Source organism: Ursus maritimus, unplaced genomic scaffold, assembly GCF_017311325.1.
Source record: "Ursus maritimus isolate PB19 unplaced genomic scaffold, ASM1731132v1 scaffold_6, whole genome shotgun sequence".
NCBI lineage: Eukaryota > Metazoa > Chordata > Mammalia > Carnivora > Ursidae > Ursus > Ursus maritimus.
Genome location: NW_024426774.1, coordinates 64,584,632 through 64,612,244, shown reverse-complemented (window position 1 = coordinate 64,612,244; position 27,613 = coordinate 64,584,632). Strand labels below are relative to the sequence as shown.

The 27,613-nt window shown below is 37.3% G+C and overlaps 1 protein-coding gene across 1 annotated transcript in view; it reads right to left on the bottom strand.

Annotated features, from left to right (window-relative positions):
- PSME4 (proteasome activator subunit 4) overlaps positions 1-27,613 on the bottom strand; it is a 103,859-nt gene that overhangs the window by 12,737 nt on the left and 63,509 nt on the right. The window contains exons 21-41 of the mRNA XM_008699861.2: positions 26,565-26,620; positions 24,633-24,689; positions 24,386-24,441; positions 24,192-24,290; positions 22,544-22,606; positions 22,307-22,402; positions 20,760-20,891; positions 18,314-18,523; positions 16,473-16,609; positions 15,488-15,541; positions 15,070-15,199; positions 14,304-14,385; positions 12,690-12,843; positions 12,067-12,136; positions 10,875-11,000; positions 10,211-10,363; positions 8,499-8,603; positions 7,861-7,952; positions 6,930-7,061; positions 6,357-6,565; positions 4,405-4,490 (exon numbers count right to left, since the gene is read on the bottom strand). Coding sequence (XP_008698083.2) covers positions 4,405-4,490; positions 6,357-6,565; positions 6,930-7,061; positions 7,861-7,952; positions 8,499-8,603; positions 10,211-10,363; positions 10,875-11,000; positions 12,067-12,136; positions 12,690-12,843; positions 14,304-14,385; positions 15,070-15,199; positions 15,488-15,541; positions 16,473-16,609; positions 18,314-18,523; positions 20,760-20,891; positions 22,307-22,402; positions 22,544-22,606; positions 24,192-24,290; positions 24,386-24,441; positions 24,633-24,689; positions 26,565-26,620 — 2,299 coding nt within the window. The remainder of the gene's footprint in view (positions 1-4,404; positions 4,491-6,356; positions 6,566-6,929; positions 7,062-7,860; positions 7,953-8,498; positions 8,604-10,210; positions 10,364-10,874; positions 11,001-12,066; positions 12,137-12,689; positions 12,844-14,303; positions 14,386-15,069; positions 15,200-15,487; positions 15,542-16,472; positions 16,610-18,313; positions 18,524-20,759; positions 20,892-22,306; positions 22,403-22,543; positions 22,607-24,191; positions 24,291-24,385; positions 24,442-24,632; positions 24,690-26,564; positions 26,621-27,613) is intronic.

Below are 27,613 nucleotides of genomic sequence, written 5' to 3'. Positions count from 1 at the left end.
TGGTTATAGTTGAACTGCTGTATAAAAAAGAAGATACTCATTTGCTGGCAGGCCTACCACTACCACCAGAAAAATTTAAGGTGACTCACTCACCTGTTGAATCAGCAGTCTTTCTTCCTACCATTCATGAAAAAAATGTGTTTTATGAATTAAATTAGGACATAACGTTCTCATGTTAAGAAGAGGTTAAAATGTACTAAAACCTGCAAAATCCTGAAATTCAACAGGTAAACCTCACTGTAAAGAATATCATTTTCCAAAGCAGCAAATTAACCATTACTAATTACTAGTACAGGATAACAATTTGTTTGAGCTGAACTACTTCTATGTGCCAGTAAGATAAAAATCTCTTAAAGGTATTTTTTTAAGTTTTTACTTATCTGGTTAAGTAACCTCTAACACCCTACAACCCTGAGATCAAGAGCTGCACGCTCTTCCAACTGAGCCAGCCAGATACACCAAAATCTCTGAGATATTTTACTTTGCAGTGATTTCATCTACTAACAACAGTACCGTTTGTGGAACAAAAACCTTTTCTGTTACAAAGTAAAGCTTCTAAGTTTGGAAAAGTACTTCGTTAGTTCATCTCAAGAAATAACATCTGTATTTCTTTGATCGGCAACTGCTCTGTAGTTAAGTTTGTCGGAATCTTACCAACTCACTTCAACTTTTTAATTTTCAACTTTAATATTTTCCTAAAAAGCATTATTTTTCTTCCCAGATAGGACTTTTAAAAGAACACATGTGTACACTGTCTTAGTGTTCCAACTGCACATGTATAGTTAATAGAAAAACTAAGATTCAGACAACCTTAAAGTTTGGGGATGTTCAACTGGTAACGAAGGCGGTAGGTTCTAGCTTTTCATAAAAATATATGGGGTAATCTTCCTTCCGATATTGAAAAAAAAAAAGTAAAAATAAAAAAAAAGTCCCAGGTACAACAACTTGGACAACTGTTAAAAGAATTTTATGAGTGAAAAAAGCCAATTACAAAAGGTCACATATCTCCATTTATATGACATTCTTGACATGACAATTATAGACATGGAGAACAAATCAGTGGTCGCCAGAGGATAGTGGTGGTGAGGAAGGAAGGTGTGACTGTCCCGGGGTAACACGAAGTGGTTTTTGTGAAGATGGGAGTATTTCCGTATCATGATTGTTCTGGTGGTTGCAGGAATCTATTTGTGTGCTAGAATGACATAGAATTATACACATGTTGTACCAATTTCAATTTTCTGGTTTTGAAAATGTAACTGGAGAAAACTGAAGGGTACGTGAGACCTCTCTGCAGTACCTCTGCAACTCCTGTGAATCCTTACTATTTCAAAATGACAAGTTTGGGGGAGAAAGTCTGTGCTGGTGAAGTTTAGGGGCTTTCTTCAGGTACTGCCTATTCTTATCTTTTGCTTTCTAGCCATACTATAGGACAGACTGACATACAGTGACTTGGGTTTTCCTGAAGACTTGAAGTACTAAGGGTGTTATAATGTCTGTAGCATTGATACATGCATTTCCTTGCCAATATATCCATCCCCCTCTCCTGGTAACAGACATTTTGATTAACTTTTGGAAAATCATCCTTTTCTGTCATTCTGGAGGGTCTGACAATGGAGGGATCATACTGCCTAACCAAGTGTAGTGAGAGACCAAAGCCTGGCCAATGAGACTTTCTCTGGACATCTGAAATCTCGGAGAGAGAGAAATGCAAGGAGACACACCTGATGAGGCTGTCAGCTTCTGTTACCTACGTCCCCAGGCAGCCAACTGCCTAGATAATCTAAGTAATCTAATTTCCTGCCACTGTCGCAGACATTTGGTTTGCAGTGCTTACAAGTAAAGATCTTTAACTAATACTAGTTAACTAATGTGATATACAAAAAGGAGACCTTACACTTTCTTTTGCTTGTTTTCACACAAATGTATTATTTTTAGTATATCACAGGTAAGATTTAACCTGCGTTAACTTGTACAAAATGCTGCCCCCCTGTGTTAATCTGTACAAACATTTAGTTAGCAAAGGAACACTTTTACAGGGCTTTCTTCTCCTCTAATTATTGAGAAAAATAGTTTTTCTGAACAACTACCATCAATGGCATGTATTTTTGTACCAGTTATAACAACATCTGTAAATTTTTCTGAGTTTGACATATACAAAAGTATTATCCTGCAGCGGTGAGTTCTGATAAGCACATAGGGAAGTCTGAAACCGAGGATACAACATGTCCTTGCTTCCTCCCCGATCATCGGCATCTGAACTATTATTCCAAATTAAAAGGCAGTTAAAGACTAGTAACAAAAATAACATGCAATAATTACAATATATACAATTATTTTGCCCTGTGCTCTCTGCTTTATAGACATTATCTCACTTCATCCTTGCAACAACTCTGTGAGGGATATTGGTATCATCCCCCACCTTATATATAAGGAAGACAGTCTTAGAAGTTCAGTAGCTTGTGCAAGGTCACAAAGGAGGCCCAATCACAAACAGGATTTTAACTAGGTCTCTATTTACTCTAAAACCAGTGCTCTGTAAACTATTCTTGGTTGGAAATCCTTTTCCCTTAACCTTCAGCAATATGGAGACTCTTTGACTAGAAAAGGCAAATAACTGAAACTTTCACTTTGATGTAGATTTCCAGGTGGGTGTTTTTTGAATTGATATAAAACTGCTTTTTATGAGATAGGATATGTAATACTTCATTTAGAATCTACAAAGCACCTCAAGTGTGTCCAAAAGAGAATTTCCGATCTCATCTCCAACTATTTCTGAGTGTCTGCCACAGTTTAATAAGCAACACCTTGATCCTCACTCTACACAGCTGGTCTGCCTGCAAAGCAGCTGTTCATCTGGGCTACGGTGTCTCTGCAGCCCACAGCCCGATCACCATCACGGCCTAATGCAGATTCTCAACCTCACCATCTGTGATCCAGGGGAAATGTTAGGCCTGTCATAAGCAATTCACATAAAACAACTTTCTAATGATTCAAGTTTTTAAAATAAATTCCATGTGGATTCAAAACATCTTTCTATCAACCTCACTCTCATATATCTGCTTTCTGATTTTCTTTTTTTTAAAGACTGTACTTTTACATAAACTCTACAACCAACATGGGGCTCAAACTCACAACCCCGAGACCAAGAGATCAAGGGCTGCACATCCTTCTGACTGAGCCAGCCAGGCACCCCTGACTTTTTCCTTTCTTTCTCGAGTGAAAGAAGGGGGATGGAACTCCAACTATCCCAACATTCACTGCACGTTACGCATTTATGAACATATGAGATCATGTTTTATATCCACTGCGTATGTGGCAGTGGAAAAAAGTTTAAGCACCACTGCCCTAAAGACAAACCCTATCTACACCAAGAACCTGCAAGTAACAAGGATCTATATACACTAGTAACTACTGTCCACCCTTATTATGCCCAAATTTCCCAGAGGCACTCATGGGTATCAGGCCCTTATACAGCATTAATAAAAGTATTTTAGTGGTGAATCCTTTGAAAATTACCAGTAGAGTTATCTTTTTGAGATTTCCTGAAGACAAAGTGTACTGTGGCAAATCCGAAGTTTAGCATACCACTTGCTGAGACACAGTACCAAGGGTGCTCCTTCTTAAATGATAACTGCACCGAACAGTAACTTTCAAGTAGTGGTGATGTTTGCACCAAGCCCTCCAAATGTGTGATGAAAGAAACCAGACTGTTTTGCTAACCACAGCACGACTGCAAACTAGAATTGTGGCAACCAATACACTGATCTTGGGTTTGACCTTAGTTTTATTAGCTTCGTCATCTGCCTAGATGAGTAACTGGAACCACCTCAGGCTATACCTTTCATCAATTCAAATCAAACTTTACCGGAAACAAGCTACTTCTGCGGGTATTTGTTAAAAGCAATTACAGTCCCATTGAACACTGCAAAGTAAATACAAATACTGTATGTATAAGTACAATATATAATACATCATCAGATTTATTACACACTGAATAAAACACATCTGAAATAGCTATATTAAAAACATGTCACTATGGCTTTATTATTTTTTTTTTAGCTATCACTATTTTCCTAAACTATCACTTGGAAAATGGTTATCAGTGTACAATGCTCTGTCAGTAAACTTTTCATGTATCTGTCGAGATTCTAGTCTTACCTAATACCAAAAAGATTATTTCAACAAATATTAAACTGCTATCGCCTCATGATTTTCCTGTACTATCTATCTCTTAGCGATCCAACCCAGTTACACACAGTCTGAAAAACTATCCACCATCAGATTAAACATAAATTCCCCGTGAAGGTCAGACGGGATGCATTCTTTGTTTCTTTCCAGGTTCGTATGTAAATGCCAGTTAGCTAACACAGGGGGATGCACTCTTAATCTCAGCCATGAACTTACCTTAAAAAACAAAGGTAGAAGCTGCAGTTGTTCTGTGACCGCTGTAGAGAAGGATCTTCCTGCACTAGCCATCAGCCATTTCAATACTGTTTGAAAACAAACGTGCAGAATCAGTCTTCGCCACAGAGTTCGAGAGCACAGAGCAGAGTAACATTGTAGTGCTAATGTCAGAGAGCCACCCTGATAGCTCTGCTAACTCTTCAATGGTAAGAAAGAGATCATCTATGTGACTTCATAAATTTGACACTAAACAGCATTATGACAGGAATCACAACAAAGGGTGTCAAAACTAGGCTACTGAAGTCACTCTCAAAAAATGAATCAATAAATTAACAGCCTACTAAATACCAACGACAAATTAACCTGCAATAATCCTAATGAGCAAAAATGACAACTAAGTTGGTTGTTTATACTTAGAATACGTGGAAAAATTTTAAATACAGAAACAACAGGACACCCTGAAAAACCAAGACAATTTTGAAAAAGAACAATGCTGGGGGATTCATATTTCCTGATTTCAAAACTTACTGAAACTACAGTAATCAAAACAGTATGGCACTGACATTAGGACAGACATACAGACCAATGGAATAAACTAGAGTCCAGAAATAAGCCCTCACACATATGGCCAAGTAATTTTCAGAAGAGTGCCAAGACTATTCAATGAAGAAATGACAGTCTTTTCAACAAATGTTGCTGGGAAACTGGACATGCTTAAGCAAAGAAATGAAGTTGACCCTTAACTTACATTATATACAAAAATTAACTTGCAGTGAATTAAAGATCTAAACTTAAGAACTAAAAGTATAAAACTCTTAGAAAAAACTTTAGGCAAAAACTTCATTAACACTGGATTTGGCAATGATTTCTTGGATATGACACCAAAAGCAAAGGCAACAAAGAAAAATAAATTTGACTTCATGAAAATTAAAAACTTTAGTGCATCAAAGGATACTATCAAGACAGTGAAAAGACAATCCACCGAATGAGAAAATATTTGCAAATCATTCATCAGATAAGGGGCTGATATCCAGAATATATTAAGAACTATATCTCAACAACAACACTAACAACCTAACTCAAAAATAGGAAAAGGACATGAAGAGACAATTCTCCAAAGAAGATTAAAAAAAAAAAAAGGGCAAATAAGCAAATGAAAAGATGTTCAACCACTAATCATTAGGGAAATGCAAATCAAAACCACGGCTATCTTCTTTACACTCATTTGGATAGCTGTAAGTCATAAAAACAGAAAACAAGTATTGGCATGAGCGTGAAAAAATTGCAACCCTCTTGCACTGCTGGTTGGAAGGTAAAATAGTGCAGCTACTGTGGAAAATAGCCCGGTGGCTCTTAAAAAAGTTAAACACAGAATTACCATATGGTCCAGCAATTCTATTTCCAAAAGCCCAAAGAATTCAAAACAGGGACTCAAAACAGCTATGTCTACATCACTGCTCTTGGCAGCACTATTCACAATGGCCAAGAGGCATAAATGACCTAAATGTCCATTAACGGATAAATGGATAAATATTGCAAACACTATGCAAAGTTAAAAAGCCCGACATAACAGGACCAACACTACATGATTCTGCTTACATGGAGTACCTGCAATCAGCAAATGCAGAGACAAAGCAGAATGGTGGCTGCCGGGGGGTGGGGGGTGGGGGTGGGGGGTGGGGAAGGGAGGGAAAGGGTCGTTACAGATTAATGGGTACAGCGCTTCAGCTGTGCAAGACGAAAGGCTGGAGATGGATGCTGGCGATGGCTGTACAGCAATGTGAACGTACGTGATGACACCCAACTGTAAACTTTGTATTATGTACATGTTACCACAATAAAAAACGGGGAAAAAACCCCCAAAGGATAAGCTAAATAAATGCCTATTTTGTTTTCCCCTGGTAATAAATGTCTGCTTTTTTAAGCAAGTTTCTTTAATTTTAGCCACTCACTAGTTTTTAAGAGTTTAATGCCCTGAGTTCGTTCATCTTCTTCACCAATTCCATTTTCTTCCATAACATGGTTCTGAATTTCTTCATCTACATCCATGAGGGGTTTCAATTTCTCTAGAATTCGAGCAGTAAACTCAGGGACCCGTGGGGATGCTGTTGGCGCAGTGTTTGGCAAAGAAACATCGATCATAAATATGTAGGTCAGCACGCTGTAAAATGAAATATGTAGAGTGAGAAGAGATGCCATATTATCAATAAAACTAACGTTCAAAAGCGATGACCCAACCAAAGTAAGTATCTGAACGATGACTCCCAGGAGAGGGTCTCCTGTGCTGCGCCTGTAATTCGGAGGCACTGAGAACCGGCTGAATGCTCACCGCTGGCTTGTGAGCTCACTGCTGTCCTTTTTACATCAGAGCCTCTTGTCTCGTGTCAACACAATATAAAACAAAATTTGAAGAAGAGAACCCATGAAACTCAGTAGTAACATAACCAGTATGTACTATTAGATATTAGAAGGTAACAAAAAAGCATTGAAGAAGTGTACCATACCACAGGGAAAAGAATACCTACCTCCCTATTCTTTCCCTGACATTTTTGTAAACCTGGGTGAGTTTGGGTTCCAAGTACTTCAGTAGTCTGTGCAACAGCTCAGGTACTCTCCACTCTTGCTGGGCAAGGCCGCCTTGCAGTACATACAGTCGACTAGAATTAAAGCACAGCAGAGTTAGAGACCTTTCCTGCTTTTACACGACAGTCGAGACTAATGGAGTCCATATTCTACTTAAAATTGTTGTGTTTCCTCACCTAATGAATATTAAAACCGACAGTTCAAAACAATTCTACTTAAAATTGTTACATTTCCTCACCTAATAAATACTAAAACCGACAATTCAAAACAGCACCCTTATATAAGAACATCTTATTATTTTTACTGCATCATTTTCGCTGTAATCTCATTTCTTCTCCACTCCCATGCAATCAAGAGAAATATTGACTTGGAGGATACTGATTCCCCACTAATTGATAATAACAATAACTTATTCTTTTTGTTAACAGGATTACCTGGATTTCCTTCTCTAGCCTACTAATTTTTTCCAAATCCTTTTATCCCAGCAAGAATACTTTTCCTTGAAAGGATTACTCTGTTTTTTTCCTAATAAGGAAGAGTGAAAAAAAAAAAAAAACAAAAAAAACGAGCCGATGTGATGAGGAAGTTAGTATTGTCATGGTATAAAAAAGCCACCCCTAGAATGAAGAGGGCTGAATCTAAATTGCTTGAATTGCTCAGGTTGTCTCCATTTCTACTTCCCAATTGAGAAATAACTCTACTTAGTATCATAAATTGTACTGAATTGGTTCACTCATCTCTCAGAAGAAAATAGTTACATTATAAAACCTTTAGGAGTATAGACAGTTCTCTTCCATTTACACATCAAGAGCAAAGCTGTTATCTTTTGTTGCAAAATCTTTCCTTAACCTTCTAAATTTTCTTTTTATTTACCATGCATCTACAAAGGATCCTCCTTCACCACTCAATGGTGATTCTAACAGCAGCTCGAAAAGCCAATGAAGTTTCCGGGGATCTCTGCTTTCCTGTGTTGAAAATACAAAACAACAAAACAGGGGTCCTATAATTCTGCATATAAATCAGATCCTGTTACTTTAGTATTACAAATAAATACAATGGAAGAAAATCAGAGTAAAACTCATACGTTAGTCAAATCCAAATATTATAGTTCATGTCAGAAAGGCTGATAGTAACAAAACTGTGGTTAGCTGAAGGGATTGTCTTTAAATCAAAGTATACACGCTATGGACATACTCAGTGTGGAAAATAACACCTACCTCGTATCATCTGGCTTTCACTATATGTAAGTTACATTTCCAGATATATGACATGATTTGCCATTTAATCTAAGAATGCATTACCATGAGAGAAAAGACATAATAATCACTTAAGAGTTACCACTCAAAGCTTATTTGAAAGGCTAAACAGAACCATCCTTAATAATATAAGATGACAAAACTATGAAGAAAATTTCAAGACTCAAGAGGTATGATGACATTTCATAGATTTTGAGAAAGGGTATGAAACAGTTTAAACAGATCAGTTACACACAAAAAAGCAGCAGAACTTACACAGGATGTTGCTATGCAAGTTCCCCAGTCATTGTACGTTTCTACCGTAATGTTGGACAACGCTGTTCTGAGCAGAGGGCAAAGAAGCTCCCAAAGCTTCTCCACCTACTCAAAACAAAATATATGGGAAAAAGTTAACGATACTCAGAACATTTTTCTTCAACTATCTTTCCCGGAAATACACACATGACCTGATACTTACTTAAATTATTTCTTAGAACACCCAAATAATCCAGGAAAGTAACTTCACCATATTACCATAAATACCTATGTATAAAACTGAATGCTTTCCCCCCCAAAAATTTAGAAAAGACGAGACATCTTATATGGTTCCTTACAAAATCTCATACTACTGAAAAATTTTCTTTTAAAACTTCTGAGTAGCAAAGTACACTGGAGTGAAACAAAACCTCAATCATTTCATAACTTTCACATGCTTATCGAGGTCACTGAAGTCCCCAAAGAGGAAGCAATGACTTTTTAATACAATTCAGTATTAGCCTTAAGTATAATCTTCAAATTCCAAGTTTTGGATTACTATAAATAGCTTTTAAAAAGTGTTCAGTTATACAGAGATTGCAAATATGTGTACAGATGCTTCTCACAGTATACTGAGAATACAGAGCACCCTGAGGTCTTGGTAAAATGCAGATTCTGATTCACCAGATCAAAGTGGCACCTGACATCCTATTTTTCTAACAAGCTCCCAAGTGATGTCTATGCTGCCAAGTCCATGGACCACACTTTAGTCAAAAGGACCTACACAGGACAGAGGACGGAGGGCTTGGGATAAAATGTCTAGTGGTAGCACCAGGTGCTGAGGAGGAGGAGGGGAAGGAGGGAGAAGGGAGGGAAGGGCAAGAGAGCAGAAAAGCTGTATGTATCTTAAACAACTTATGAAGAACGGAGAGGTATTCTGGAAAAAAAGCGACTAAAACATGACAGAGACTGGATGGCAAGGATGTGTGTGATGTGTTTAAATAAAACTGTTTCACTTTATGTGAGCAAGAAAAAGGCAGTAGTACAAAACCAACAAATACTTTTATCTAGTAAGTGATCTGAATATGTATAACTAAATTAATATGCTGTTCACAGCCCGAAAAGTATGTGTAATGAAGTCTGCCAAAACCAGTGTCTTCATCTTTTCTCCGAGGAAATGGTGGCCTACCTGGTAATTTGGCATTCTGGGTATTTTCAGTCTAGTTATTTTCAACCTAGTGCATTTTGCTGAGAAACTAATCTTAGGGCAGGTGTGTTGAAACTAAATCTTACAATTAAGAAGAAGGATACTAAAAAAAAGGATGTCAAACTCAAACTGTCTACGGGATCAAATGAGTCCTGCAGACGAACGAGGAGCTAAGAGAAGGATTTAATGAGCGGCTAGAGTGATTCGCGAAAGCAGAAACCCACACACCGCACACCAGCCAACTGCTGCAGGGCAATAATGCAGGGCCAGTTCCAGGACCTTCCCACGCATGAAGAGAAACGGAAATCTTTAGGGTTCTTCCCCTCATGTTGGCAAGTAATTCAAATTTTAAAAGATACTGAATGTTGCCCATACATCACACACCACTAGTCTGTGACCTATACTCAAAAAGTAATATGGAATTTGAACATTTCATATTTCAAATATTAATATTTACTGCGTTGGGAATTGCTACATAAATGGGTATTATAGCTTTAACAGGGAACATGCTGTATAAATACATCACCTTTTCAAACGTCCAATGCTTAGAACCTCTGATTAAACCAGCTATAATTTCTGCAACACATCGCTGGGTGCTTTCATGTGAATCTGCAACCAAACGTTCTAAATGGGGCTTCAGAACTGGCAGAAACGCATCATCAAAATTTCTGAATATGCCCTATATATATACATATAAAAAAAAAGAAAGTTCTTCAGTACTCAAATGACTATCATTTCCATTATAACTTGGTGTGTTTCTTTACTATATTACTACGGTGCTTACAAAACCCCAAGAGTTCTACCCTTTAGAAGTGCTTTAACGATGTCTGTAACTTAAAATAAAAATACTATTATTTTACATATCAGTAAAATATAATGAATGAAATCAAAATTAATAATCTCTCTGACCTTAAAACTTCACACACTCTCAAAAAACTCAAATGCATAGCCTTGTTGGGTTTCTTTCTTAAACTGCTAATTACAAATATTGGAGATAAATACTAAAAAGCTTCTTTTTCTTAAAAACTCTTAGTCCTTAAGCTAAGATCAATCTGATTGGCATAACTTTCACAGCCATTTTGAAAGAAGACAACAGATGATCAAACTCAAACTCTGACTTCAAAACTTAAGAACCAATAAACTGACAGTCAATAAGCTTTACGAAGAAGGATATTAAGTATCATATTTACCTTAAAGAGGCAAAAACGGCGAGGATTAAACTTATCTTTTCCTTTTCTGTCTTCTAAAGATAGAAAAGTAATTAACTGTTCAACAAATTTAGGATCAGAAAAATGATCAAATATAATCTGTTCAGCCTATAAAGTTAAAGAAAAAAACAACATTCAGGGCTTAAGCTCTATTTAAAAATGTGGTTCTGAAACGTCAAGATTCAACTGTGAAATTTTGATTATCAACAGTAGGCTGTTATTTTTGTTTTAAAGAATTTTTACTTCTTATAGAGGCTTTCTACAACCAAAGTATCTCCTAAAATGCTATATCCATAATAGTTGAAAGTTTTCCTTCACAGCTTCAAGTCTGAATTCCATTTCTCAAACTGAATTAAAACCCACCAACGGTCTGCTTGAAGATGGTACATGAAGACTGTACCATTGTGCCACCTGGTGTATAACTGAGGAAAATATCCTCAACTGTAAACACCAACACATTATTTCTGTATTTATAAAACATCAGAAGTTAAAAGGTAAACTTTGTTGAATTAGAAAATAAGAATTAGGGGCACCTGGCTGGCTCAGTCAGTAGAGCATGTGACTTTTGATCTCAGGGTCTTAAGTTCAAGGCCCACATATAGCACAGAGATTACTTAAAAATTAATACATAAATAAATAAAATAAAAAGCTACGTCATTAACTTAATTGCAAAAGACACTAAAAGTCCTTAACTTTCAAAATGGTAAAGAAATATACTTTATTGAAAAATGAAGAGTTTGGACTTAAATCTACAAACATCATTTACTGAGTACTCATCATTTATATGCAATAAAAAACTAAAAGCAAACAACAGCAGCAAACAAACAAAACTCAATCTCTGCCTTCAAGAAGCTTGTTACCATTTAGAACGCATACAAGAAACATGCAGATAACTATATAAAGCAGTACCCAAGTAAAGTGGGATAGTAACATGAGTAACCTTAAATGCAAAGTCTTGTGCCAACTGGCCCTAACAGAATCCGGGGGGTGGGAGAGACAGAAGGGTAGGGGGGTAAGGGAGTATACATTTACCGGTATTCACCCAGTGCTATCCTGAAATACACTGACTGGGGGGAAAAAAACCATGAACTCAGTTTGAAATAAACCAGAGGCCAAAAGCAAGATGCGCGCGAACCAGGGTTAAGTGTTTACACAGTGAAAATGGAATGCTTACCTCCGTCAAATCCTCCCTGCTTCTGCCAAGCTTAGGCTGCTCGTCCACACCAGCATAAACAACCATATTCCTACAAAGAGTTTACATTTGTAATATATATATATGGGAAAAAAACCAGGAGAGCTTCATGGAGAGGCGGCCTTAGAAGGCACTTTTAACGAACTCTCATCAGATGCTAAGTTTGGGGATATGAATACATCACTAACAATCCTGGCCTTAAAAATCTATCAGGTCACTGTGTCCTAATGACCTGTCACTGGAGTCAACAGTAAGAGACAAGTCAGTCTTTCTCTGGGCTGGTTTAGGCGCATGTTGTACTTACAGGTAAGCACATCATTTAGAGCAACTATCCACAAACTCCTTAGATGTATCAGGGTGGAAATAAGAAGTCTAAGGGTTTCAGTGGAAATACAAAGAGTGAGGCAGGACTGAGGCACAGCACTGGCAGGAGCAAAAGAAAAAGAGGAAGAAGAAAAAAGCTAGAGATGTGTGTTTTTGGTGGCAGACTACCTCCACACCTGCTTCAAGTGCCTCTCAACCTCTCCACAAATCCCAAATTATTCAACAAATTACATCAAAGATAAGCTGTTTAATAAGAAGATACATGGCAAGTTGCAACTTACTGAGGCCAGGTATAGTATCCCCAGTGAGTTTTTTCCACAAAGCAGCTTGACTCCCATTCTTTTTTGGTTCTTGGTATACTTTTGCTATCATAATGCAACCAATGATTATCAGGCCTATCACCAGCAAGAATCTGGGTAGGTTTAGAGTATCCACCTTAAGGAAAAAACAATTACATTTGATAAACTTAAAAATATCCATGCAATAATTACTTTCAACTTTCAATCAATAGTACTGGTGTGACTTTGTCTTCATAACAAGATTATCAAAATTTGTTCAAGGCAAGACCACATACATAGTATGCATTATCCACTACTGGGATAATTATTTGGGGTGAAAAAAAAAAAGCAAGTATGATCCATACTTCATTCCTTTCACCAAAATTAAAAGGATTAATTTTGTTAAAACTTTTTAGATTTGAATTAATTTCAGGCTTAAAGAGCTCAAAGAATTCCCATATATTCTTCACCCAGACGCCCCAAACTTTACATCTTACTATGTGTACTTTGATGTTCTCTCTACATATGTACGTTTTTTGGAACCATTAAATACTCATTTAATATGAGACCTACAAACTATGTTTCAAGTGAGGATAAAGCAGGACTGGGGCACCTGGGTGGCTCAAGTTAAGTGTCCGACTCTTTGATTTTGGCTCAGGTCATGATCTCAGGGTTGTGACACTAAGCCCCGAGTCCAGCTCTGCACCAAGCGTGGAGCCTGCTTAAGATTCTCTCCTCCCTCCCCTCCCCCACCCTATCCCTCTCTAAAAAACAAACAAGATTAGTAGTAGGGAGTATAATGAAAAACTTCCCCACATTTTGTTAACACCATTTTACAGTGTTCCCAAATAAAGATGACGGTGTTGCATAGTAACACTCCCCTCCCAAGCATGGGGTGGGAGCAGACTGCAGATAGCTGTTTGTATACCACAGAAGTTATCAGAGATTTAAAAAAAAGTTGGTAGCCAGAGGAATAAAAATGACATTTACCACCCCCCGAATCAAGTTAGTTCATTATTCTTTCTGATCATCATTCTGATTACTATTCTGAAAATGTCATAATATAGGAAGGTATAAAGAAGAAAATTAACCTTGCCTCTAAACCTACAACCCAGAGAGCAACACTTAACGTACTGATGTATTAATGATAACAGTCTTTGGCAACTGATGTTAATTTTAAGTCTCTGAAACACAGTTTGATAAATAACTGCTATAATTGCTTGGTTGGTGAGATAAATAAGTAGATGACATGTTTGTGGAGAGTGTGCAAAAGGTACATGCATTATGAAGACAGAGTCCCTCTATTTCTTTTTATTTATATATTTTAGTTATCTCTACACCCAATGTGGGGTTCAAACTCATGACCCCAAGACCAAGAGCACATGCTCTTCCTACTGAGCCAGTCAGGTGCCCCAGAGTCCATCTAGTTTTACAGATACTTTTTATCACAAGTTTTCACTAAGTCAACTGCTTTCCCCTTATAACAGTCATACTTTGTGTGCTGAGATCTTTCTATACTTCTATACTTTGTACAGAAAAATATTTGAGTTTAAGAACTATAAACTCAAACTCCCAGTTTGACTGAGGAGCATATTAATTACATCTGGTAGTACTTACTCATGTCATAGGGGTTGATGGTCAGCTTTTTGTGGGTTCTTTTGAGCTGCTTAAGAATACCAGCCACAGCAGAGATTGCCATCTAGAAGAGAAACAGGTGAAGTGCCTGTGTCAACATTTTTAAATTCTTGAATGGTTGGCTGCCTGCCTTGAGCGAAGCAGAAGCTGGATTCTGCTTCTTTTGAAAGCAGATTAACTACCTCACCTGCTGACGTCTGGCGGCACAGCCACGTGAGTGCTAAATCTGACTTGAAATGGTCACTTCAAGTTCTTACTTTCATCCAAGCTAGTCTGCCTAGAAGACTTTGATCCTTTCTTTGTTAAGCCAGTCAGTATCTGCTCATTCTTCACATCTCAGCCTAGAAATTTCTTCTTGAAGGTCTTTTTCTGTAATGCACCAGGCTAGGTCAGCCCCACCTTGCATTCCACCTCTAACACTTTGTGAATAAAACCAAAAAGTTGTATCCTCAGATACCTTTTCCTTCCTATAACACTTCATACCTGTCATTAAGTTTTCAAAGTCAGGATTTCCCATGAATCTATAAACTTGTTTCCTGCTGCATCCCCAGTGTTGAAATGCACAGTGCACCTGAACATGGCCTCATGTATTCGTTGGATGAATTATTATCATCTCTGAACCAACAGTGATAGATTTCAAATCAACACACTTCAAGGCATTTATTAAGTGCATCTTGTGCAGACTTTAAAGGCTTCGGGGGAAGTAAAAATTCTCAAATGCAAGATGTAACTACAATAAAGTATCTACCTTTCGAACTACAATTGCATCATGGTTGAGATTCTCAACAAAAAAACGTATGGCACGAAGAGGTAACACTCGGTCATCTCTCAGAAGTAGAGACAGAAGCCCAATGCCTATATGTTCAAATTTCCAAGGCCTAAAAAGGCAAGGAAAAAGAAAGAATCACAAAACATATCACTCATAAAACCACTTTTAGAAGAAAACTGTATTTGAAACAGTGTAAGTTTCCTAAGAATTAATATAGGTTTACTGATGAGCACCACTGCTACCATTAGCCCCAAAGTTTACCACGTCTTATTCTTCTAAATTCATGAAACAGACATTAATTTTTTGAGACACAGCCATTCATGGCTTTCAGGGTAGAAACTTCCTATACAGTATTTAAGGTAAAGGCTTTGAGAATTAAAAACAAAATTGCACTTACAAATTTCTCTGCTCCACACCATCTAACAAAGTGTTTACCAAATTTTCATAGTTCCTTAAAACAAAAACAAAAACACTTTAAGTGAGGTATTATTTTAATACAGTAGTAAGATGAACACCAAATAATGTAACACAAACTCAAATTCTAGCCAAATTCAGCCCCTTCTTACGTGTCATCACACCAGACTACAAAAGACCTGGTGAGAACCAAGCCAGAGTGAAAGCAGATGGGTGGAGAGAGACTGTGGGGAAAAGAACACGAAAGGCAGAGAGAAAACAAAAACAAGTCCTAGGTACACTGAGCACCTCAACTGTCCCCAAGCAGATATTCAAACGTAAATCTGTGAGTAGTAATCAATTAGTTAGAAGTGGTCTACCTATATGGCACTCCAGGTATACGTGAGGGAGGGTATAATGTTATAGTTCATTACTTCTACAGACATGTTAGGAAAAAAAATAACATGCATATTCATAAGGCAAAGCCAGAATCAAGCTAGGAAGGCTCCTGCTTGAGCGTTATCACTGAAGCACTGAATTGCTTCGGTTCAAAAAACCTAAAACCAGTCTTTTTTGTTTTTTTTTTTAAATGATTCAATTTATCTATTTGAGAGAGTGAGCGAGCACGAGCAGGGGTTAAGGGCAGAGGGAAAAGGAGAGGCAGACCACCCGCTGAGCAGGGAGCCTGCTGCTGGGCTTGATCCCAGGACCCTAGATCATGACCTGAGCCAAAGGCAGATGCTTAACCGAGTCACCCAGGTGCCCCTAAAACCAGTTTTTTAGAGATAGTTTTAAGACGGTGTATTCCACCTCTATAGCTGAAAGTGACAATCTGGGACCTTCACAATAATGACCTTCTAACATTTTGTATTTTTTCAGAATCAATGTATAAATTTCACGAGGTATTTAGGGCGAATTTGTATCTCAGAAATAGTCAAAACCTGCTACCCATCACGCCATCTATCTTGAGAAGTAGGTGTTCAAATTACCTTAAGGCATCAGCATTCTTTTCTTGTTGGCGTGTAAGTCCTTCTTTAATCTCTTCTGAACTAAGCATTGTCTGGCCGGAGGAGGGGTTTTTTGATTGTTGAAGTAATTCTGCTATTTCAACACAGGACTTTGGAATCTTATAAAAAAGAAAATCGAGGGCACAAAATGAAGTACTGACACATGTCAGAACACAGAGGAATCTTGGCGACGTCATGCTGTGTGAGAGGAGCCAGATAAAAACACCACCTATTGCGTGATTCCATTTATATGAAATGTCCATAACAGGCAAATTCACAGATAAGGAAAATAGATTTGTGATCTCCAGGGGCTAGGGATGCTGGGGGAATGGGAGTCACTGTTTCTGGGTACAGGCTTTCCTTTTTAGCGATGAAAAAGTTCTAAAATTAGAGTACCGACGGGTGCAAAGCCCAGGGAATACGCTACTGTGAGTATACAATATACTATTGTGTTATGTAAGGGTGAAATTTTTGTCACGTGAATTAAGTACTAATTTTAAAAAGCTTTAATTAAAAAAAATTTTAAAAAACTTTTTCAAGTATCTCTACACCCAACATGGGGCTCTAACTCACAACCTCAAGATCAAGAGTCACGTGCTCTTCCAACTGAGCCAGGCAGGTCCCCCCACAAAAAAACCTTCAGAGAAAAAAAAAGGAAAAAATTTTATTTATTTATTTATGAGAGAGAGTAAGAGAGAGAGAATACGAGCAGGGGCGGGGGGTGAGAGGGGTGGTGGTGGTGGTGCAGAGAGAGAGGGAGAAGCAGACTCCCCACTGAGCAGGGAGCCCAGTGTGGGGCTCTATCTCAGGACCATGACATGAGCCAAAGGCAGACACTTAACTGACTGTGCCACCCAGGTGCCCTCAAAAAACCTTTTTTATTTTATTTTTTTTGGTTTATTTATTTATTTGTGACAGAGAGCGAGAGAGAGAGCGAGAAAGAGAGAGAACAGGCTGACGGGCAGGGAGAGGGAGAAGCAAGGCCCCCTGCTGAGCAAGGAGCCTGATGCAGGGCTCAATCCCAGGACCCGGGACCATGACCTGAGCCAAAGTCAGATGCTTAACCGACTGAGCCACCCAGGCATACCCCCGCCCCACCCCCAACACCTTTTTTAAAGAAACCATAATCTGGGGTACCTGGCTGGCTCAGTCAGAAGAGCACGTGACTCTTGATCTTGGGGTTGCGAGTTCGAGCCCTACACTGGGTGTAGAGATTACTTAAAAATAAAAATCTTAAAAAACAAAACAAAACAAAAACAACAACAACAACAAAAAAGCCCTATCTAATGACAGTTGGAAATAGCAAGACTGTATTTTACAGATAAGGAATAGGTCTGGAGCAGTGGTTTTGAAAAAGGATGGATGTCGAACACCATTACCTTAGAAAAGAGGGCAACCCACTCACACCCACACCACTTTCGTCCATCCTCAGTTACGGTGGGTGTGTACGTCCGCATCTCCTCCGTCTCAGCAGACAAGCACCACTGATATGGGTGTTCTTCACTTTCTCATTTGTCAAATCATCTAATTCTAATTTTCGTCACTATAAATTATGAACCTTATGGTCAAGCTTTTGTGAATTCAGCGGGTAAGAGTGACCTCCTAAGATATAATCAACTCTTCAAAAAATGAGGCCATGGATAGATACACAGACAATCACGGTAAATGCAAAAGCATAATAACCCTTTGTTGCCTCTTGGTAGAAAACAACCCAGCTCTCTTATGGCCATGCTCCAAATTCATGGTGATTACTAAAGTACAAACAGAAATCTAGTATTAATTTCAACTAAAATTTGAATTAAAAAAAAAATGGTTTTGCTCACTGAGAAATCCAAGCCAATTGTTTCATATTGCCGATGAATCTTTTCTGCAAGATCATCAAACAGTCTCACTATTGATGGCTTTTCCAGGGACATTGCTTTGCTAAGTCCGGAAGAAACAATTGCTGGCCAAGTCTGTACAATACAGTCCCAATCATGAAGGTTTGCCAAACACACACCACTGTGATTTCCAAGGAGACAATACAAGGCACCCTGCAGGGAAAAAAAATTAATAGAGGGAATAAGAGGCACTGTTTAGTTGCAGCCAATTCACTTACATCTTTTTAAATGTACTAAACATTGATTCTTTAAGTACTTGATACTGGTTAGTAAAACAGGCTCACACATTTAACATGTTACATTCAGAAACCCGAATTCAACATTTAAGTGTCATCCAGTAATATTTTCCCTAAATCATCTAATACAGGAGTAGCTCAAAGAACAGCTATGATTAAGATAATACAGAAATTTAAGGCTGTTGTTTTTAAGGATATAGTTTCCACTTCAATTCTCTTCTACTACAATTATATCACAAAGGCTATAAACATTTGCCACTCAGCATTTTAGGGGCATGTTTGGGATAATTTCTAAAATCTGACTGTTTTAAGTACACTGAAACCAGATTACTTAATTATACTGTATGCTTTTTACTCATAAAGGCTCAATTAACCAGAATGATACCCCATTTTAATGAAAAGAGTTTTATGTTATTTTCTAAACATTCACCCTAATTCTTTTTTTTTTTTTTTTAAGATTTTATTTATTTATTTGAGAGAGAGAGTGAGAGAGAGAGCATGAGGGTGGGGCTCGGGGCAGAGGGAGAAGCAGACTCCTGCGCTGAGCAGGGAGCCTGATGTGGGGCTCAACCCCGGGACTTCGGGATCATGACCTGAGTCGAAGGCAGATGCCCAACCAACTGAGCCACCCAGGTGCCCCACTCTAACTCAATTCTTACCCACTATGTGCTCTACTCCTCTTTATAGGTTCTCATAAGGTCGCTGGTAACTTTGATTTTATTGACCTAACAGACGTTTTTCAATTTTTATCTTACTTGACCAATCTGTGTCCGTTTTAAACCACTCCCAACATGGTCAACAACATACCACCCTAAGAGTCAGACATTCCACAGCATCTTGAATTATACATCTACATTGGAGGTCAGCAAATTTTTTTCTATAAAGGGTCCAATAGCAAATATTTGGCCATATGGTGTCTGTTGCAACTACTGATCAATGCTCTTATAGCACGAAAGCAGCCATAGACAAAATACATAAAGGAAGGGACGTGGCTGTGTTCCGACCCAACTTTCCTTACTAAAGTAAGAAACTGAGCCCAAGTTTGTTGACCTGTCTTACAAGTCAACTTCAAGAACATGTTTAGTTGTCATCTTAATTCTCTCCAGAAAGCAACTGTTACTATTAAGTCTCCCTTCTCTCCGGGAAAGAGCTCTCCTTGGCTTCTGTAACTCCTTTATCTGGTATCTTTCTGATCTTTCCCTTCTTGGTTACTTCTTCTTCACAGGGTCCTAATGGACTTTTCTGAACACTTGCCCCCCTGGTCCTCTTTCTATTCTCACTCTCCTCCTATGCTCTCTTACCCCTGCCCAAAGACTTCAGTTATCATCAACACACACTGAAATGATGTGTTGTGGTGAATATCTAAATATCTACTTAACATTGCCTCTTAATTTATAGGAAATACTTCAAATATAACTTGTCTAAACAAAGTAATTTTCTCTCCCTCTCTGATGTACCCAATAACCAGCTGTACAATCCAGAACCTTAATAATTTTGATACCTCCCCTTTTTTCAGTCCCTTCACATTCAACCACCAAATCTTATCAATTCTCCCTCCTAAATCACTTTCAACCTACTTCTGTCTGATAGCATAAGCATTATGTTTCACCTATACTCTCCTGCACCCCTGTGAGATACACTGTTTTTCTTATCTTCCGTCATTTCCTTCCTTCTCTGCTACTCATACAAGCTCTCACTCAGTTACTCAGACTTATTATATTTTTTCCTGTCTCAGGCCTTCCAATGTGCTGTTCACATTACTCTAAACCTTCTGGTCTTTCACGCCCCTCTCCTACAGGCCAGCTAAGCTCTCCATCCACTGGTGCTCAACTCCTGCAGCCTATATTTTCTCCATCGTAACACCAATCATAAACATGGGTAAGAGTAAATAATTAGGGAGCAAAAAAAAAAAAAAAAAGACTATTTAAAGCTGTAGGGTACTGATGTCTTCAATTTATTTTGAAATACGAAATAAAATAAGATGTAGATAAATATAAGCAAATGTATTTATTTATATGCACAAATATAGCAAAATAGTGAATACAGAATCTGAGTGGTGGAGATATGGATGTTTATGGTAAAATTCTTTCAACTTTCTGTACATCTGAAAATTTTCATAATAAAAACAAAACAAAACACAAAGAACCCTGTACCTTAAACTGCTGTTGTGTGACATCTTGTCGATCAGGCCGTAAGAACTCCAAAACCAGGGGAATGATATCTCTGCAACAGAAGTTATATGCGCCCAAGGCAGCAAAAAATGTTTGCTGAGCCTTGTTTCTGACCTGAAGAAAGTATTATTAACAAGGGACTTTTATTATATAGTAGACAAACTACAGAAAGTTTCCAAATAAATTGCTAAGAACAAAATGATAATTTAAATATTGTTGTAACAGAAAAAGTATCAAAGTACATACCTTAACAAAAACAAGTAAATGATTATCTTTTTACCAAAAGGAAAGCACATTACCACCAACCACATCCATGGTTTAGGTGTGGTTCAAAATTTTTTTTAAAAGATTTTATTTATTTATTCACTTATTTATTTATTTATTTATTTATTTGACACAGAGAGAGACAGCCAGCGAGAGAGGGAACACAAGCAGGGGGAGTGGGAGAGGAAGAAGCAGGCTCCTAGCTGAGAAGGCTGATGTGGGGCTCGATCCCAGAACGCTGGGATCACGCCCTGAGCCGAAGGCAGACGCTTAACGACTGCGCCACCCAGACGCCCCTGGTTCAAATATTTTTGATAAAGGAAAGACTGAATAGAACTGACATGCATTTGTCCTACAACACAATCAGTAGACTAAACTTTCTATTCGGAGTTACTTTTGATGAGAAGAGTTCGATTTTCTATTGTATTTACAAAGAAAATCAAAGACTTTCTAAAACACAGAACAACTTCACCTTTTCAATGCAAACTGTAGGTAGAGCCCGTATGTTTTGAACCCGAACAAAAGATCCAGTATAAAATTATAACCCATGAACTAAACTGTAATGAATAACCAATTATAGTAAAAGTGACAAACTGTATGTATTTCAAACTCTTTAGGTGAAATCTTTGAGTTAGAGACTAGTGTCCTAACTTACACTATTTTATAAAGACAAAAGAATCAGCTACTCATGAATTTTGCTTTTCCAGTTCTCTGTGCTTAGAGATCATCTCCTGGTCCTATGCTACTTAAAGGATGGACCCCACTGATTCATATGGTAGCAGGCTGCTGAAACCCAAGCATAGCATCTAGGAGGAGTTATCAGCCCTCAGGACTGGCGTTCAGCGCGTGACTTCAGCGGCAGCAACATTACACTAGTGCTATCTATCAACTCTGTATTTAAAAAAAAAATCTGAGAAGCAATAACAAACAGTAAAAATAACATTTTTAAAAGACTACTAAAATTAGCTTGAAAATATTTGCAGTCTGAAAGGTGCTTTCTATGCCAATAAGTCATCATCATCATTATTATTATTATTATTATTATTATTATTGTAAGCAGGCTCCACGCAGGGCTTAAACTCACCACCCCGAGATAAAGACCTGAGGTGAAATCAAGAGTCGGATGTTCAACCAAATGAACCACCCAGGCGCCCCACCAATAAATTATTTAAACTTCCTTGTATTTGAAATAGAGCTATTTAGATTGCACTGTAATAAAAAAGGAAAGTGGGGCAGGGGAGGCAAGCAAAGGGGACGAGCCTTACCTGACTGTATGAACTTGTAGATAAACGGAGAAGATCTCGAATCATATCTTGATGTATCCTTTTGTATTCACAACCCTCAACAGTCAGTGTCCGTAGCTACGAAAAGAAAACAATGTAAAATCAAATATCCAAGTTTTTATTACTAAAAAGTTTATTTAATTATGAACTAACACAAATATTTACATATTCATCTGGAAAACTGTCATTAAAAGTCATCATGATTTTAAAGAGATTTACCTCATGCTGCAACATTACTCTGTCAATCAACAGTGCTCTGATATGTTGTTTTTTCCCATGGAGCTAAAAAACAAAGAGGAAGACACTTCAACATTCCCCAATTGACTGCACCCATGGGTTCCCCCGAATTCCCTACTGAAAAATTAGTTCAGTAAAGGTTCACGCTGGGCTGGTGGGTACTGGAGGTATTTCATTTATTCTAAAGTGATCAGGCTTACATTAAAAGATAGTATTTCAATTAATTTTATGGCTAATAGTAGACATATCCTCTCTAAATAGCTCATCCAACACCCTGTTTTTCTCTGGTAGTTTATTAATGGATCTATGCATGGGAGAGGTACTGAGCTGGTCCTTATTCAGTCAAATACTGAAAGTACAAAAGGAGACTACTAAGAAAATTGCTTGACTCTGTTACATTTATAAATAGCCTTTCCAGGGAACTGTGTATGTTTATTAGACAATATAGTATCTTTTACTTTTCTAAAAATTATCTTTTATGCTCTCCCCTACCACCCCATCTTCTACCGGTCACTAGAGGCAGATATCTGGAACTCAGAGACTGCTCCTCTTTCACACCTTCTCTCACTGAAGCCATCAAGTCTCTACAAATTCTTCTTTTTCAAAACACCCGATTTCCATCCCAATGCCAGTGACTTGATTCAGGCTGTGTTTTTCCAGCTGGACTACTGTAATAGTTTAACTACCCTCCCTGCTTCCAGTCTCAATCTCCGACTACTGTTTTTTTCCACAGTGGTGACAGAACTTTTCAAAAGTCATTGAATTAAAGACGGATCTTTCCAATATTCAAATCAGATCTACTTCAGAACTTCTGATGACTCCTCCATGCTGAATATAAAACTGAAGCACTTTCTGGGGATAAAATTATAAACAACCTGGGAGTGCCCGGCTGGCTCAGTTGGAAAGGCATGCGACTCTTGATCTCGGGGTCGGTGAGTTCCAGCCCCACACTGGGGGCAGAGATTACTTAAATAAATAAATAAACTTAAAAAAACAAACCCCAAAATACAAACAATAAACGACCTAGTTGCCTCCTGCAATTCCTGCCCTATAGCCACTGTTCCCTACCGCATGCCATGTTTGTATGTCTCCCTGCCCTTTTACACGCCATTCCCTCAAAGATACGCAGTGACCCTTGCCTAAACAATAAACTCCTACAACCTTTTTAGACTCCCAGAAAAGTCTCCTATGGAACACTGCTATCAACATCAAATGGCTGGCTCAAGTATTCTTTCTTCCATGCTCCTGAGACGCTTGTACTGACTTCTCCTAGACACAAAGAGGTATTTTTCTAAGATCTCCATAAAGTGAGATGCTTTAAATCCATGCCTATGGACAATACCTCCTACTTTTTATTCCCTCAAGTTCTTACAAGGCAGCCTGCCACATTCACACTCCAAATTCCCAATGAGAGTTCAGACCCTCTCCTGGAAACTCACAGAAGAGTTTGTAGGAGGAAAACATTTTCCCAGGATTCTTTTGATTATACTGTGATATCATATTTGAAAATCTATTTTTACTTACAGGGAAACTTCCTCTGTATGCTGAACAATCCCTAAATCAGGGGACTATGACAGTATTATACAGATTTAAAAAATATAATTCAGAGTTTTTAGGTGAAAATACTGACCCGGTTTTCCATTGATTTCTTTACTAGGTTAAAGCTTTTCCAACGGGAGTCAAATTCATGCTTGTGAGATCCTTGGAACTGCAAGAGGTCTCCAATAATCTGTGTCAAAGAATTTCAAATTTTGTATTTACAAGCCATCATGTCAAAACTTGTCACATTAATAATCATGAAAGGATATTAAAGGATAATTGTACCTTTATGATAAGAAACAAAGACTTGGTATCATCTTCTGAATTGTTAAGTATGTGGTCTATAATAGAAGAAAAAGGATTTTGATTAAAATATTTTGAATTACTACAGGAGTCCTGATGTATCAGTTAAAAGAATCTATTAGATCAAGAAAAAAACACTGCCTGATATTCTCACTATTCAGAATTTAAATGCTATAAAATTCCTAAATATTTATTAGTAAAAGTAAGTTAAATGCATATATGTACTTACTAAGAAGTTTCCTTATGACCCTAGCAATTGCTTCTCGGTGGTTCTCTCTGGATAGATCTATTTTTTAAAAAATGAGACAAGGCATTTTAGACATACTGAATGCTCCCCAGCTGCTGAAGCTTACTTGTATCAACAGTTCATGTCAAGAATAAATCATGTATCCAGGAAAAAAACCAAGTGGGTCTGTCTTTATCATAGTTGGCTTAGTGTCTAGGTATGATACAGAATAATTTTTAAAACCTTCACATTTACAAAGACCTGCTTATAAAACTTTCTTGGGCAGGCAAAGAGGAGGGAGGAAAAAAAAAAACTTTGCCAATATTTCAAAGTCTCTATTCACTAATTAGAGATCGTAAGTGCAAAGGATTCTTTAATTGGTTATGGGTGACCCAAAACAAACAAACAAAAATTACACCTTAGCAATTAATGTATGCAATTAATTCTACTGTTAATCCAACAATAAGGAAATGTGCTAAATCTTTATTAATGTTAGATTCAGAACAATAAATTAACACATTGTTTTACATATTTATATGAAATTTAATTCACTATGACAGAAAGACACAAAGATAGAATGAAGATCATAATATTCCCACATTCACATCCAGTATAATGTATCAGTTCTAAAATAATTCTAAACATAAATGACCATGAGGATATATGAAAATCTGCCTCTGCACACAGAAAACATCCAAATATTTATTTACCTGGTCCAGTTTCTACCTTTTATTGGCTATTCTTTGTATACATAATATTCCAGTTTCTCCAGGAAAAGCAAAGATAGTTACTATGTTATTAACCAATACTCATTTTATATATGAAAAAGACTAGGAAAATTCTAACTACATATTATTCCATTTTAACTCTTTTTGAAAGAATTTTACTTTAGTTAGATTCAATTACTTAACATATAGTGTATTATTTGTTTCAGAGGTAGAGTTCACTGATTCATCAGTTGCATATAATACCCAGCGCTCACTACATCACGTGCCCTCCTTAATGCCTATCACCCAGTTACCCCATCCCCCCACCACCCACCTCCCTCCAGCAACCCTGTTTATTTCCTATAGTTAAGAGTCTCTTATGGTTTGTCTCCCTTTCTGATGTCATTTTATTTTATTTTTCCCTCCCTTCCCCACGATCCTCCGCTTTGTTTCTTAAATTCCATACGAGTGAAATTATATATTTCTCTCTCTTGAGTCATTTCGCTTAGCATAATACCCTCTAGTTCCATCCACATCGTTGCAAATGGCAAGATTTAATATTTTTGTGGCTGACTAATATTCCACTGTATATGTGTGTGTGTGTATAACATCTTCTTTATCCATTCATCTGTCAATGGACATCTGGGCTCTTTCCACAGTTTGGCTATTGTGGACATTGCTGCTATAAACATTGGGGGGCAGGTGTCCCCTTGGATCACTATGTTTGTATCTTTGGGGCAAATACCCAACAGTACAATTGCTGGGTTGCAGGGAAGCTCTATTTTTAACTTTTTGAGGAACCTCCATACTGTTCTCCAGAGTGGCTGTATTAAGTTTTTTTAACTCCTTAAATTCAATTTAGTTAACATATACTATATTATTAGTTACCAGGGTAGAATTTAGTGATTCATCAGTTGCATATAACACCCAGTGCTCATTATATCAAGTGCCCTCCTTAATGCCCATCACCCAGTTACCCCTTTCCCCCACCCACTTCCACTCCAGCAACCCTCAGTTTGTTTCCTGGAGTTCAGTGTCTCTTTCGATTTGCCTCCCCCTACAATTTCATCTTACTTTATTTTATTTTTCCTTCATCTGTTTTGTTTCTTAAATTCCACATATGAATGAAATCATATGGTATTTGTCTTTCTCTGACCATTTTTAACTCTTGTAGAATAACTGACAAAAACTGTCCATACAAGATTTACTCAGATTAAAATTTACATACCATATTCAAGTCCAGTATACAACTTTGTCTCTTCCAAGGACACCATACTTGGTACCCTGTATAAAAACAAGAGTGCTTGCATTTATTAATAATACCAATAAGAATGATTAAAGGGAAAAGTGTCATTGCTAGAATGCTTAAAAAAGATGATGCTCTTTTAACAAACAGATTTCTCATTTTCAATACTTCAGCTCTCTACTCTGTCCTTCCGAAGAGTAATGCTATCTGTTTCAGTAAGGACAGTATTATTCATCTTAAAGAAAACGCTAATTAAATTTAATACTTTATGGGGGAAATTCACCACCCAAACAAACGTAATAATAATAATATTCAATATTCAAGTGTAAAAGCCTAAATCTGATGATAAACTTTTATATACATTTATACAAAGAAAAGTCGGCATTATAATGGTATAATAAAGGTTAAAACTGGACACCAAAAACTCAAGTCAAATTTTATTATAGAATAATAGTAGACAAACTTCTTTAAATAATCATTACCCCTCCTCTTAAAACCACCCAAACTGATCTCTCCTAACACCTGCAGTTAAAATGCCATTACTTTCTTTTGAAGACGATCAGCTATAAAAACACTGCATTTCCTAATTAAAGATCTGCCACAAAGAATTATGTTAACAGAACCAGACCCAGCTAAACTCATTAAACAATTAAAGTCACTTTTAAGGTATGTAAGGACAGATTTTATTAGGGAATACGAACCTTCATTTCTGAAATCTAAATTTTCTTCAATGAAAAATGTAATTTTCAACATTTCAAAATACAGTATCAACAACTTTTTATAAACAGAAAGATAATACTTTCTAAGAGGAAGAACACAGGCACAAATGCCAAGGAAACATGGGGTAAGCTTATCCAATACAAAATTAGTTATAAATAGAAATTTTATAGTGATTGATTACTCATCACTCATGAACTACACAGCACTTGTAATGAAGAAAAAACTATTTTTAAATCAACATACCCTCATCTATATTGTATTTTTTTAAGTTGAATTAAGCAAGTTATCTCTATCTTAGTATTTGATAGTTA